The 14,964-nt window shown below is 47.7% G+C and overlaps 1 protein-coding gene across 9 annotated transcripts in view; it reads left to right on the forward strand.

Moving 5' to 3' along the window:
* Positions 1-1,151: 1,151 nt before the first annotated feature.
* MARF1 (meiosis regulator and mRNA stability factor 1) overlaps positions 1,152-14,964 on the forward strand; it is a 44,021-nt gene continuing 30,208 nt past the window's right edge. For 4 of the 9 annotated variants that reach the window (XM_038763964.1, XM_038763967.1, XM_038763966.1 and 1 more), the window contains exons 1-10: positions 1,152-1,347; positions 4,418-5,110; positions 6,528-6,702; positions 8,342-8,568; positions 10,023-10,140; positions 10,543-10,715; positions 13,038-13,469; positions 13,745-13,914; positions 14,008-14,166; positions 14,580-14,772. In XM_038763964.1, the coding sequence (XP_038619892.1) occupies positions 1,204-1,347; positions 4,418-5,110; positions 6,528-6,702; positions 8,342-8,568; positions 10,023-10,140; positions 10,543-10,715; positions 13,038-13,469; positions 13,745-13,914; positions 14,008-14,166; positions 14,580-14,772 (2,484 nt within the window). In that variant the 5' untranslated portion in view covers positions 1,152-1,203. The remainder of the gene's footprint in view (positions 1,348-4,417; positions 5,111-6,527; positions 6,703-8,341; positions 8,569-10,022; positions 10,141-10,542; positions 10,716-13,037; positions 13,470-13,744; positions 13,915-14,007; positions 14,167-14,579; positions 14,773-14,964) is intronic. The other 5 variants (XM_038763965.1, XM_038763969.1, XM_038763973.1 and 2 more) reach the window with 4 other exon arrangements.

Here is a 14,964-nt window from a genome sequence, read left to right on the forward strand (position 1 = left end):
GACTGCTCCTTAATTTTTTCCTGAATATCAAAACTACATTTGATTCGCAATGATAGAAGATAATGAATGGCATTAAGCAGTATTTATGGCATTAAGCACTTAAGACTTCTCCTTAATTTTTTTCCGAAATATCGAAACTACATTTGATTCGCAATGATAGAAGATAATGAATGGCATTAAGCAGTATTTGTGGCATTAAGCACTTAAGACTTCTCCTTAATTTTTTCCTAAATATCAAAACTACATTTGATTCACAATGATAGAAGATAATTAATGGCATTAAGCAGTATTTATGGCATTAAGCACTTGACTTCTCCTTAATTTTCTCCTAAATATCAAAACTACATTTGATTCACAATGATAGAAGATATTTAATGGCATTAAGCAGTATTTATGGCATTAAGCACTTAGCACGTGCTAACCACCGGGATGCATATAAGATAGTCGGATGGCGAGCACTGTCACTGTCCCAGATGGGGCTCCCAGACGATTACCGTTTTTCAGGTGAGAGAACTGAGAGGTTAAGTGATTTTCCTTGGGTCGCCCAGCAGGCCAATGGCAGAGCTATGATTAGAACCCAGGTCTCTTGAGTACTCTTTCCATTTGGCCACGCTGCCTCTCTGCAGACCTACTTACATCCGCAGACCTTCTGAAATGATTGTTCCTTCTGTTTCTCCGCGTAGTCAAAAATTAACCATAGGCAGTTCCCTATCGGGAGGTGTATCGGAATTCATCCATTGGAATAATCTTAAATTCAGTGAATTCTAAAGACATGGAGACGTTGGAAAACTAAGATGAGTTCCAGTCTCACTCATCATTGTATGAAGACCACTACTCCATACATTTTTTAGGTTGGCGTGAGAAACCGAAATGGTTTCAGGCGTATGAAGTGAACGGAAAGTGATGAATAAATACCGGATCGTCGAATACTCTCGAATGCCGAACGAGTCAAAATAACTTTTGTTCAAAAACTTTAATAATAAACTGAAAGCGGAAATGTTTCTTCCCTTGTTTGTCAAGATTTGAATATTGCTCTGTGATCCATCGCTGTTTCCACATTAACTGAAGCCTCCCGTTTGTGTTGGTGTGGTTTTCATTGCACTTCCAAAAAGTAATATTTAAACCGTGCCAACTTTTGACAGAAGGGAAGAATGAAAGAAAGGAAGGATGAAAGAATGTTGAGCGATTCTGTATGGTCATATAATGGAAGGAAACGGAACCCAGAATCCCTGCAGTAGATCCCTTGGATGGCTTCAACGACAAGATAATGATGCTAAGCCATGGCTTTGGAAATTCTCTAATTGCTTTTCTCGTCCTGAACAGACATCGCAACTTAGTCCCAAAACGGTAACTATGTGGTATGCTAAAATCACAGGAAATTCAAACCCCTCCTAGATCTGGGGTTCGTGTAGCCAACTCCACTAGCACCGTCTGTGATCGATACCAGGTTTTTTTATGTTTCTGCATGGAATGTCCCTGATTGTGAGGTACCGGAAACCGTGAGCGGGTTTCGTGGGCGTAGGTAGGTAAATACTTAGTTTTCCTAGTGTTCCCTTTCACGTTTATTCAAAAAAAAGGTTAACGAAGGATCTGCCATTAGACTATTTAATGCCAAACAAAGCTGTCATTATTTAATGCAGAATCGATATGGGGCCTTAAGCTTTCTCTTCAGGTCAGGCAGAATAATTCCAAGGGAGAGACAGAAGAAAGCATTCAAACCAAGATCAGCTTTGCCCACTGGAAAACTAGAAGTCTGGAAGTGGGAGGGAGCTGGAAGAAGTAAGGACTCCCGGCATTAAAATGATATAGCGCCCAAGAAGGATAAGAGAAGATCCCTGCAGCAAAGATCTGTTTTCCAGAGCAGTCTCAATAAGCTATGTAAACGTAATTCCTTGGATTTGATGGGATCGTTTTTCCGATCAATGGTGCCATCAGGTGACTGGGGCTAGTGGAGATCCCCGATTGCAGCGCAGAACTTAAGGCATCCCTTCTGGAGCCCTATCCCATTCCCATCAGCCCAGCAGCTCCCATTCCCCTCCACCCCCCGAGAGAGCCCAACTTGGGGTGATCTGCTTACCTGACTCATGGCCAGCTCTGAGTTCAATCTCAGTCGGGGTTCCCACGTCGCCGAGGGCCTGGCTGCCCCTGGGAATGGAGGAGAGCCATGCTTGGGGCAGGATCTGGATGCCCTGTAATGGCGAGGGTGGACTGCTGGGGTTTAGCACAGCCCTGTGGGTGCGTGGTTCTTTTAGGACACGCAGTGTGCGGCGAACTAACCGCCAGACCCCGAGCGAGAGAAAAAGTCCCGCTGGGGAAATCAAGTCACGTCGATCCAAATGCTCATTCGTCTTAGGAATGGGCGGCCGTTATTTGCCAATTCCAGCCCCAAACCACAGAACAAGTCTTCAGTGCCACCCGCTTGTCGGAAAGTGCAGGAGACATTTTGAAATGCTTTATAATAATAATAATGATGGCATTAAGCGTTTACTGTGTGCAAAGCACTGTTCTAAGCGCTTTATGCCCATGGGTCTCATAATCGGAGCAGTGGGTCGTAGATCTGGATTTTTAAGATGCCTGGCAAGCCCAGAGAGATTGGCCCTGTACGTGGTGATGGGACACTGGAGGCTGGAGCCCTGAGAGGGGCCAGCAGAAAGGCTAGGGAGGCATCACCGGTGGCCAGTCGGGGGGCAGACAAGGGGAGAAAGAGCCAAGTGATGGGCATCAGAGGCAGCGGTGGGGCAAACCTGAGACATGGTAGCAGGAACCACAGTAGAAGTGGAGGAGGAGGAGGAGGAGGTAGTGGTAGCCGGGGAGGCCACCCGAGAGACCGGCCTTGGGCCAAGACCAGTTAAGAAAGGTAGTTCAGCTCTGCAGCTCTCTCCTAAACCCTCCCTAAAGCTCTTTCGTGCCAGCATTTTCTCCTTGGGAGAGTAGCACGATGCCAATTGGTCAGAAAACACACGAGAACAAAAGCAGGGGTTTCGGTTTAGCAACCAACCCCCTTACTCGGGATAGAAGAGTCACACCGCACTTCGCTTTCCAGAGTGCTCGCGTGTCGGGGATCATCATTTTTTTTCCACTTCAACCCTGTGAAATAGGGAGGAGTCTGCACAGCCACACTCCCCCTCACCTTACAGCTGAGGAAACTGAGATACCTGGAGTGTCACTGGCCTGTGGTCACGGGAAAAAGTCAGAGAAGGGACCAGGACGCAGATTGGCCAACTCTGCCCAGGGCTCTTCCCTCCGATCAGTCGCTACACGTGTCCTTGTTAAAATGCCCTGGGGGAAGATGAGAGGCCCTGCCCGGCTGTCTTTCGATATGCCCTGAGTCGTTCCTTGCCTCTTCGTTTCAAAATAATAGCTTTTTTTTAAAAAAAACCCTCATCATCTTTTTATCCTGTTTCTCTGAAAATTATCCTCCACCCGATCTGTCTAGCCATCCATTCCAGTACCGGAGATTCAGGTGCAGAGAGGCCATCACTGGATGCAGTAGCACCGAAACCAGTGATTATTTCCTGTATCTTCAGTGAGTTCCCCGTGACCAGTCTGGAGAGCCATTTGGGGCTGTGGTCCACTTACCAGGTTTGGGGAGCCACTTGTGAGCCAACAGGGAAGTGTCAGGAGGCTAGTGGGGGGCTTAGGCTGCAAAAGTGCCCAATTCTACTTGAGATATCTTCCCAATATTTTTTGAGTTCTTCTAAGTTTGCTTACCATAGTAATGTATTGCTGTTTGGCGATTAAATTGGACGTAATCGGTCCATCTTCAAGATTTCATAGCTCGGTAATCCTTATCGGTCAGTCGGGGTACTTTGTTAAGCGTTTGGGAGAGCAGGACAGCAGCGAAGGACACGGTCCCTGAGGTCAAGGAACTTTCAACCTAACACGATCGTATTTCTTCTGCAGCCGGCAAATTCGGCCAGGTCCCGTTCCCCTTTTTCAGATTTCAGAAATATTAAACCCCGCCTTTGAAGGTGGCCCACACGTGATCTCCTTCCTGGGATGCAAAATTTTCTCACTTTTCCCGCAGAGAGCTCCTTACCTATCCCGTGGCTGTCAAGTTATTGAATAATTTATGTGGACGGCGATTGAAAGGCAGGGCGGCCGTAGAAATTTGCACATCACCTGCCCTGGATCCCACAGCGAGTTAGTGGCAGTATTGGAAGTGGATCCCTTTGCAGGTTCCTCAGTCTGTCAGGGAAATGCGGTTTTTTCATCAGAGCTCCCCTGCTTGAGGACCATGAGCTTCCATTAGAACGAGGGGGCAGGGCCCGCCCTTACTCCCATTTTGTTCCTCCCCAGTTGAAAACCCGGCTTTGGAGGGGATTATTTGGTGCTCGCGTAAGTCCGGAGTCGGAAAGGAGTGGGTTCCTCTGGCCTCCCGTGGCAGTCACGATACCCCGATTTTTCTCTCTTCCAGAAAAATGACATGGAGAACAAGCAAGTCGCCGTGGAGCCGAAGGACGTGCCGTCTCCTCTCCACGCCGGCCCCAACCTCTTTCCGGCGATCCCCCTCCCTGACATCCGTCCTCTTCAGCAACCTCCCCCCATTCAGCTCCCGGCCGGGCCCAAAGTAAGCTGCTGCGCCCATTGCTCTAACGATCCCTCGACCCCTCCCGTGCATTGTGGTGGCGGTGGCGGCTCGGGGAGCGGAAATGCCGCTAGCTTGATTCACGCTGGCACCGTGTTAGACTCGCCAAGCACCGGGACCGTCACATGCCAAGTAGGGTCCGGGTTCGCCTGTCAGGCGGCCCCTTCGCTCAAGAATGCTCCGGCTAGAAACAGCCCGGCAGGCGTCACCGGCGACTTTCCGGGCACGTGTCTAGAAAGTAACCTCTCCGCCTGCAAGCACCTGCCCTGTTGCGGAAAACTCCATTTCCAATCCTGTCACGGTAACGTGCACAAGCTGCGGCAGTTCCCGGCTCTTCAGAGCTGCTCGTCTCCTGGCTATTTCCCCTGTCCCGAGTTCACGAGCGGGGCCCCGGGGCACTTGGAAGTACACGTGGCACAGTCGGACCTCACGTCACACGTGTGCACCAACCCTTTGCGCCTAAACGTGGCCCCGCCGGTTTGTTTAAAGGGTTCTCACTACTGCGAAGACTGTTTAAGCAAGGTTCGTACCTTCTCTTTCGGGGGCCGGGGCGCGCGGGCTCTCGGCAGGGGTGGGGTGAACGGGGCGAGAATGCCGGACCCGAATTGTAGCGAGTCGGTAGTTTAGTACACTTTTTAGTTGTAGTCGTAGCAGCAGAAGCGGTGGTGGTAATTACTACGTGCCAGACACGGGGATAGATACTGTCCCACGTGGGGCTCACACCCTTAATCGCCATTTGACAGGTGAGGTATCAGGCCCAGAGAAGCGAAGTGACCTGCCCAGGGTCACACAGACAAGTGGCAGAACTGGGATTAGAACCCAGGTCCTTCTGACCCCCAGGTTCAGGCTCTATCCACTCACTAAGCGAGGCTGCTTCTGGTGGCGGCGGGAACAGTACGTACTCAGCGTCGGCCGTTCTCCCAGCACCGGACTAGATGGTAGGAGTGAATGATCCGGGGTGGGAATTAGACATGGCCCCTGTGTATCCTGATGAAGGGTTGAAGTTGAGGAAGACCCCAGAGAAGCTTTCAGTGGTTTAGGAGGCAGGGGCTATCGGGGCTTGGTGTCCTGGTAGCCGCGTGCCTTTTGAACTCTGCCTCGTGTTCAAGGCGCGAACCACTTCGCTTCTGAAGAAACAGGCCCCAGGCCGGCTGTCAGACCCCTGATGGTCAGGCGGCCCTCACGTTTACTCAGGCCCGTCTGCCGCGACGGACCTGGCTTCCAAGTGGGAAAAGTCATCCCGATTTCTAGAGTCGACTCGACTCGCTCTGCACCCCTGGCCGAGCACTCCCCTAAAGGTCAGGCCAATTTTCACCCAGGCCAGAGAAGGTGGAGCGTGTTCCGTGCGCTTCACACACGCACCCAAGTAAGCTTGAGTTTATTTTGAGTCTGAGTTGGCCAAATCAGCTTTTCCTCTTTTTCCACCTTGGTCAGTCCGCCCCGCGGGATTGATTAAAGCCCCCTGGGTGCCGAGTGCCGCAGTAGGTATTGCTACAGATGGGTCTTGAAGAATCGGACATCAAGCGAACATGCGTATTTAGCGTATAAAATAAAAGAAGGTGCATTATCACGTTTAAGAACTTCTTATAAAGTAGCTTTGGGAACTTAAACCTTTGCTCTAGTGCCTCGCTATTTTAACCTGAAAACGTTTGATGGTAAGCAGATCCTCTACCAAGAGTGCGTGTGAACTGTCAGTGCAGAATGTCCGACCCCATAAACCTTCTGCGCGGTCATATTTAATAATAACAATAGTAATGATGGCATTTATTAAGCGCTTACTATGTGCAGAGCACTGTTCTAAGCGCTGACTCCTGGAGAAATGATTGCGATTCATCTCTGACTTGAGGGTGGGAAGAGGGTGAAATATCTTAGTTCAGAACGTGCGCCGCTCGAAACTGTCAAGTTGAAAATGTGTGTCTGAAAACAATATTTTTAACAGCCAGGAAGAAATAGTATAATTGATGGGGCTAAAGTCTGGCCAAATATTCCACCTCCAAGTACGCAGGCTGCACCTCTCTCTCTCCCGCTGTGTAATGGCTGTGGAACCAAAGGAACGGGAAAAGAAGCAACTTTGCTGCTGGCAACGAGCCTCGGCAAAGCAGCAGCAAAATACGGTAAATGGTGTTTCTTTAAGATGATCGTTTAGAAGGACTTTATAGCCTCTGAGACTTTAGTATCGCAAGTACAGATCCATTTTTCTTTGCAGCTTAAAAAGAAGCCCCCTATCCATTTCCCGATTTTAAAATAAGCATATGTAAATGTTTTGATAACTTTTGTAGTATTTCAGTGCTTACCATGCGGCAAGCACTGGACTAACCTCCGGGGCAGATGATGGGGAACAGTCTGGATCGCACGTAGGATTCACAGTCTGAGGGAGAGAGAACAGGTATTTTTATCCCCGTTTAACGTGTGAGGTAATCGAGGCCCAGAGAAGTGAGTTGCCCAAGATCACAGGCAAATGGCCAGAGCCAGGATTGGAACCCAGGTCCTCTGATTTCCAGCCCACGCTCTCCCCATTAGGGCACGTTGCGTTTTAAAAAGCAGAGTACTCTCTGCCTGTTACGTGTAGCAGAGATTAAGTGGATCGGTGAGGCTGAGTGTTTTGCTTCTTGGAACAAGGCGTGTCTGGGTGGTGAGCGGTGGGAGGGCGGTGAAAAAGGATGTTAAAATTGGCCTCACCTTTAGCTATCCAGTGGAAAGCCAGAGTTTGCCGTTGAGCAAACGGGATGCAGATTTCTTACTGCTTCAGGATAGTGAAATGATGGTCCCAAATAGCGTTTTTGGTTGTTGAGTCAGTGTAGCTCCTCCGTTGAGCTGGGTCATCATGCTGTGCTAGATCTTCACATTTTTCATTTTATCGCCTACTTTTAATTCCCTTGTCTGTCTGGGGAAATGGGTTTCAGAGCTGCAGTATCTCTCGTGGTAATCAGTCATTTGATGGAATTGATTCCGGTACAGTGCTCTGTCCATGGAAATGCCGTTTCTTTAAGATGTTCATTTAGAAGGACTTTATAGCCTCCGAGACTTTAGTATCGCAAGTACAGATCCATTTTTCTTTGCAGCTTGAAAAGAAGCCCCCTAGCCATTTCCGGATTTTAAAATAAGCATATGTAAATGTTTTGATAACTTTTGTAGTGTTTAAGTGCTTACCATGCGGCAAGCACTGGACTAACCTCCGGGGCAGATGATGGGGAACAGTCTGGATCACACGTAGGATTCACAGTCTGAGGGAGAGAGAACAGGTATTTTTATCCCCGTTTAACGTGTGAGGTAATCGAGGCCCAAGAGCTCGGTACAGTGCTCTGTCCATGGAAATGCTAGCTCTTGGTAAAGTGGACCCCGTCCCTGTCCCCGAGGAGTATAATAATAATAATAATAATAATAATAATGATATTTGTTAAGCGCTTACCATGTGCCAAGCACTCTTCTAAGCGCTGAGCACCATTTTAAGTTTACCATCTAGCGAGCAGCTCTCCATGTTGAGAACAGCAGGAATGACAGTTTAAACGGGACTTTGACTTCTAAATGGGCACTTTACGCTCTTTACCAGGTGATTCATCTCTAGGTCTGTTTCCCTCCCTTTTTAAAACCCGAATGACACTTTTGCCCAAGGAGGGGGAAAATGCCATGTTTCTGGAACTCAATAGTAATGGAAAGACCTAATGTTGCCAGTTAAAACGATAGCGATTTTACTTCAGTTGGCATTTCCTTGCCACAAGTAACTCTCTGAAAAAACTTGCAAAATTTCTAAAGGATCGTCCGAAGTTGCAAGAACAGCACAGGTGCTGGAAAACTTACCCCCTATTGGAGTCTTCTGGGACATTGAAAACTGCTCGGTTCCCACTGGCCGTTCAGCCGTGGCAGTAGTACAGCGGATCCGGGAGAAGTTCTTCAAAGGCCACAGAGAAGCCGAATTCATCTGCGTGTGTGACATCAGTAAGGAAAATAAAGAAGTTATTCAGGAGCTGAATAACTGCCAGGTAAATCATTTTTGAGACCATCTATTATATGATGGTGGTAACTGGTATCTGTCCAGCGTGTGCCGAGCGCTGTGCTAGACCCTGGGGTTCATTCAGTCGGATAATAATGACGATCGCGGTGTTTAAGTACTTAGGTGCCAAGCGCTGTATTGAGCGCTGGGATGGTCACAAGTTTATTAGGTCCCACATGGGGCTCACAGTTTAAGTAGGAGGGAGAATCCCCATTCTGCAGATGAGGCAACTGAGGCACAGAGAAGTGAAGGGACTTGCCCAAGGTCACACAGCAGACAAGGGGATTAGGACCCAAGTCCTCCCAACTCCCAGGCCCGGGCTCGATCCATTAGAGCCCGCTGCTTCTGGTCCCCAGTTACAGTCCCTGTCTCACATATGACTCACCATCTAGCGAGGGAAGGAGACCAGGGATTCAATTTGAATTTACAGGTGAGGAAATTGAGGCCCAGAGAAGTTGAGACTCCTTGTCCGAGGTCACACAGCAGGCAAATGTGAGAAGCAGCGTGGCTCAGTGGAAAGAGCACGGGCTTTGGAGCCAGAGCTCATGGGTTCAAATCCCGGCTCCACCAGTTGTCAGCCGTTTGACTTTGGGCAAGTCAGTTAACTTCTCTGGGTCTCAGTTCCCTCATCTGTAAAATGGGGATTAATGTGAGCCCCCCATGGGACAACCTGATCACCTTGTAACCTCCCAGAGCTTAGAACAGTGCTTGGCACATATTAAGTGCTTAATAAATGCTATTATTATTATTATTATCATTATTATTATCATTATTATTATTATTATTATTATGTGGTGCGGTTGGGATTAGGCCCCAGGTCCTCCTGAGTCCCAGTCCGTGGCCGTTAGGATCTTTGGAAAAAAATGAAATAAAAATTACAAGCCGTTCCTCGAGAAATAGACCCACGCTTTTTGGCGTCAAAAGTCAGATTTTAAAATGTATTTGTAAAAGTAATTGTGTTCTCCTTGAACCCTCTTATATGTTCGTTTTCATACTGTTTGCCTGTTCCAACTGATTCTGGAGAAGGCGGTGTTAGTAACACAGTAAGATGGAAAAATCATCCCCCGGTTTCATTCTGATGATGAGTTTCGGCTTTCTCCCCGACCAAACCCTTATCATACCTCTTAAGGAGTCAAATGACCTTTTCAGCTTCACTTCTTGTCCTTTCTCCATCCACCATCCTGGAGGAGCTCACGAATAAGCAGTTGCCAAAGGCTAAGCACGCGGAGGAAGGAGGGTGCAAAAAATCCACCACTCAGAATCGCACTTGAATTAATTTAGCGTGGACAGTAGTCGTTTTACCTCCGTTAGTGACCAAGGCAATCACATCCCTTTTTTTCCTGGGACTGTCTAATAATTGAAATTTTCAGGGTCCGGCTGTTTAAGGGGCCCAGTTGCCAAAACAAAGAATAACTATTGGCTCTTGTTGTTGTTCTGACGCAGGTGACGGTCGCACACATCAACGCCACAGCCAAAAACGCGGCTGATGATAAACTCAAACAGAGTCTCAGGAGGTTTGCCGACACGCACACTGCCCCAGCCACTGTGGTCCTCGTTTCGAGTAAGTCACCTCATCCGGCCTGAAAATCGGGACTGGCCTTTCCAGAAAGAAATGAATTCCAAGTCAGTTCCACCATGCGGGAATTGCGTCAGAGGCTATGTTTGGAAGCTGAAGATGTGGAAGGAAAGTACCCCTGTCCGATTTCACGGTCCTCTCTGTTACAGTTCTCTTTTTAAGAGAAAACCATCCCCAAGTGGAGATAATCCCACCGTCTCCGGAGCTTTTGTTGAGGCAGTTGCTTATCAGGGCCAAGATTAGCTAAATACCAACTTTGAGGTATTGCTAGAGTAAACATTAAGGTTTGGTCTTAGGGTAAGACTCTATGAATAAAGTGTCAAGTTGAAGTGTTTTGTATTTCCCCTAATTTCTTTGTTTTTTTGGGGGGGCAACTTTCTCTTTCAGCTGATGTTAACTTTGCATTGGAAATTAGTGATTTGAGACACCGGCATGGTTTCCACATCATTTTGGTACACAAAAACCAGGCCTCTGAAGCCCTGCTGCATCACGCTCATGAACTGATCCGATTTGAAGAATTCATTTCGGACTTGCCGCCGAGGTTACCCCTAAAAACTCCAGTAAGTGTCTCTGGGCGAGAGGTTCTCTCCCCTACACCCCAAAATATATATTTTAATTGTATTCTCTGAGTAAGGTCAAACCTGGAACTCTGGGAAGAAGCATGGCCTAATGGACAGCATAGACTGAGGAGTGGGAATACCTGGGTTCTAATCCTGTTTCTTTTTTTAAAAAAAAAATGGTATTAAATGCCTGCTGTGTGTCAAACAGTCTTCTAAGCACTGGGGTAGATACAGATGAATTAGGTTATGCACAGCCCCCATCCCACATGGGGCTGATAGTCTGAATTGTTGAAAAATAGTGGAAGGAGATTACATGTGGCAGTAATGGATGACGGAGTCTACTCTGAAACCCAGTGTCTGAGCTTCAGCCTGCGAGAGGGCCGAGAACCCGCCGGAAGGAATTGATTTATAGTGACTGAGTGTCGACTTTAACGCAGCCCACCTGCTTTTTCTCCAGCCAGCTGTTCTAGCTGCGACACAGAGTGCAACAAGCGAGGAGGTAGACGGGGTGCAGCCTAACAATCAGTAGTAGCCAAAGTAGGGAAAGAAGAAATTAGATGTTGCCAATTTGTACTTCCCAAGCGCTTAGTACAGTGCTCTGCACATAGTAAGCGCTCAATAAATACAAGTGATGATGACTAAGGAGTGAATGTAGATGCTGCTGCCCGGTGAAGCGCTTAGTACAGTGCTCCGTAAATGATTGCTGCGTAAACCAAGTGTGTTCTTGGCATGCACAATATGTTGGAGCTTATTAAAGAGCCTTTTCACTGCATGTCTGAAGCAGCTGAATAAATGTAGATGCCTTTTCCATTCATGTTGCCCTTAAGGTCCTTCGGGACAATCCTTTTTTCCTTTTTATTTTTTCTTTTCTTTCCGTTAGGGTATTTCTTAAGCTCTTAGTATGTCTCTGTGGGCTTGGGCAGATACAAGTTAATCAAGTTGGACACAGTTGCTGTCCCGTGGGGGCTCATGATCTAAGTAGAAGGGAGAACGGGTACTTAATCCCCATTTTCATTGAGGAAACTGAGATACAGAGAAGTTAGGTGACTTGTCCACTTGTCTTGCCCAGTATGCCTCTGACCCCCTCGATCAATAGCTTCCTGATCCTCCTTTTTTCCTACAGCCCATTGCTGTAAATGGCCCTTGAGGTGCTCAAAATTGGGGCAGGGTTCAGGAGATGTGATTGAGTGTTTTGGCATTGGGAATAAACGGCATCCCACCCTTGTGTGCTGTCTGCTTCAGAAACCCCAGTAATAATAATAATGTTGGTATTTGTTAAGCACTTACTATGTGCCAAGCACTGTTCTAAGCGCTGTAGCCTCACTGAGCTGTGTTTCTTTGTATATAATGCAAAGGATGATAGCAGGTGAATAGAAAAACATTGTGCCTTGCCCAGTTTTTCATTTTCACTAAAGGTAATTAAGATCCTTTATTTCCTCGGAAGGTTTTAATCAAGCTACTGTACAGGGAGAGCAGTGCGAAAGAGCTGAGTGAAGTATAGACGTGGTGGAAATAGAATGTGTGGAAAGGGTTGTGCTGTTTGACCCCTCTGTGGCCGGGGTAAGTCATTCAGTGGATTCCACGTCGACATTCATTCCTTCCTTCAGTCGTATTTATTGAGCGCTTCCTGTGTGCAGAGCGCTGTACTGAGCGCTTGGGAAGTACAAGTCGGCAACAGATAGAGACGGTCCCTACCCAACAGCGGGCTCACAGTCTAGAAGCGTCTCCTCTGGCATATTAGGCGTCTTAGAAAGAATTAACCTCTTCCCTGGACTAAATCAGCAAAACCTTCTGACTTCACAACGAATTCGGTTCCAGTGACCTCCCTGGACACATCTGCTTCTTTCCGTAGCAAGTGATGGCTCTCCCTTAGATTGTGGTTAAAATTGTGCTTTAAAATGAGATGATTTGTTCAAGTCGGTGGTAACGCGTAGTTTGCTTTTTTCCCTTTAGCCTTGACTATTTGGTTTGAGAAACAGCATGGCCTAGTGGAAAGAGCACAGGTCCGGGAGTCCGAGAACCTGAATTCTGATCCCGACTGTGCCCCTTACCGGCTGGGTGACCTTGTGCCTCAGTTTCCTCATCTGTGAAATGGGAATTAAGTCCCTGTTCTCCCTCCCCGCTAGCCTTTGAGCCCCATGTGGGGCAAGGACTCCGTCTCACCCGATTATTTTGAATCTATCCCAGCGCTTAGTGCAGGACTTGTCCCCTAGCCAACGCTTCACAAATACCCCAATTTTTAAAAATCCGTATTATTTCTTTGATGACAGCGTGGCCCTGGAGGCACGAAACTTGTTTCTTTTGTTTCCCTTTCTACTGTAGCAGTGCCACACCTTGCTTTACGTGTACAATCTACCAACAAACAGAGATGGTAAAAGCGTCAGCAACAGACTCAGGCGGCTGTCAGATAACTGTGGAGGGAAAGTCCTGAGCATTTCCGGCAGTAGCGCGATCCTGCGCTTCTTAAACCAAGAGAGCGCGGAACGCGCCCAGAAGCGAATGGAAAACGAAGACGTCTTCGGCAATAGGATCGTTGTGTCTTTTATGCCCAAAAACAAAGAACTGAACGAAACAAAGAACTCCAGCGCCGTCGCTGACAAGGTGAAGTCCCCCAAAAAGGTTAACAAGAACCCAAAGCTGTGCCTCATCAAAGATGCAAGTGAACAATCTCCCAGTACCAAAACCAATCCCGGAAGAGGGTTGCAGGCCAACTCCGGATCTGCTGCGAAACACACAAATGTGAAAAGTTTACAGGTAATTGTTGTGACGGGGGTGTATTCTTTCCCCTTAGGGTCTGCGAACCGCTTTGCTCCCTGTTTTTGGTGACAGACGAAAGCAGGGCCTCGTCGTGGGCGGGGAGCGTGTCTGCTCGTTTTGTCGTGTCGTACTCTCCCGGTCGCGTAGTCCAGTGCTCTGCACATAGTAAGCGCTCGATAAATACCTTGGATTGATTGGCGGACTGCCGTGTGACTGTTCCTTTAAGTAGCTGTCCCGCAGCTCGAGACCGCTGTTGTCACTCTTTCTCGAAGGAGCTGTGCCGCATGGAATCGAAGTCCAGTCATAGAAATACCGAACACCAGCAAAACCTCACGAGATTGGAAGCACTTTCCCCGCAGAATAATTCGCAGGCTGCGAGTGCAGAAGTTCCGACAACCAAAAACGTGGGCTCAGCAGAAGCGATGTATAAAACCAGCCTGAAGTAGGTGGTCGTTTTAAAAACGAGAACAGAAAAAAAATCAGCCACTTTCTTAATGAGGCTCTGTGGAAATAACCTCCCTCTTCTTGTAATTAGAAAGGAAATTCTCACTGCCCGAAGTAGTACCAGTTCTCCTATGGAGAAAAAGGATAAGGAAGAGCTTGTCTTCCAAGTCAGCTTCCCGTCTGCTTTCAGCAAGTTACCAGTGCCAAGGCAGCTTAGTCCTCTGCTCGTGCCTCCGAGTTGGTCGTCTCGGTAGGTTTGCCACTTTAAAATTAATTTCTACAGCTGTCTAGGGAACACTTTGGCTCAGCATTCACGGTACAGGAGGGGATTTGAAAGCAGTAAGTAGATCGAGCCGGAAGTCGGTGGGGCTTCGTTGTAAATCGGTTTTAATGAGCCTGTTGAGCAGATGAGAAGGTCCAGAGGAGAAGGCAGTCTGCCTCTTTGAATGACCTGGACTGAGGAAGGAATGATTTTTCAGGAAGAAGTCCGAGGGGAGAATCAGTAGTCCGAGTGAATGAATGCAGTTAGTGCGTGATTTTGAGGGGAATGTAGGTGCGGATGTAATCGATTCAGATTTTCAATCTCAAAATGGAAAAACTTGCTAATTTTCAAGCAGAGGAATCCGATTGCCGAAACCTTGCACCCTAACCTTTCATTTTAAGCAGGAGTATGTCTCCGAACCTCTTGAACAGAGCCTCTCCGCTTACGTTCACTGTGGCCAATCCTGCCAGCGGGACAGACTGTCCTGACCCGTTTGCAAATGGTGCAGATATTCAGATCAGCAATATAGATTACAGATTGTCCCGGAAAGACCTACAACAAGTTCTGCAAGATATTTTCTCCAAGCACGGCAAGGTAATTCATCTCTGAAAATAGCTTTGTGGCGCCCGTTTTCTTGTTCTGTGGTTTCGTTCTCTGCTCCCTATGCCGAAGGATGTTATTTGGCTATGTTGAACGGATGAACTCGGAAATCAGTGTAGTAAATGAAGTGTCTAAATCAAGACCACTGCTTCAGGGTTGCTTTGTTTGTGAATGAGGGGGCAGAAC

This window comes from Tachyglossus aculeatus, chromosome 21 (genome assembly GCF_015852505.1).
Source record: "Tachyglossus aculeatus isolate mTacAcu1 chromosome 21, mTacAcu1.pri, whole genome shotgun sequence".
Classification (NCBI taxonomy): domain Eukaryota; kingdom Metazoa; phylum Chordata; class Mammalia; order Monotremata; family Tachyglossidae; genus Tachyglossus; species Tachyglossus aculeatus.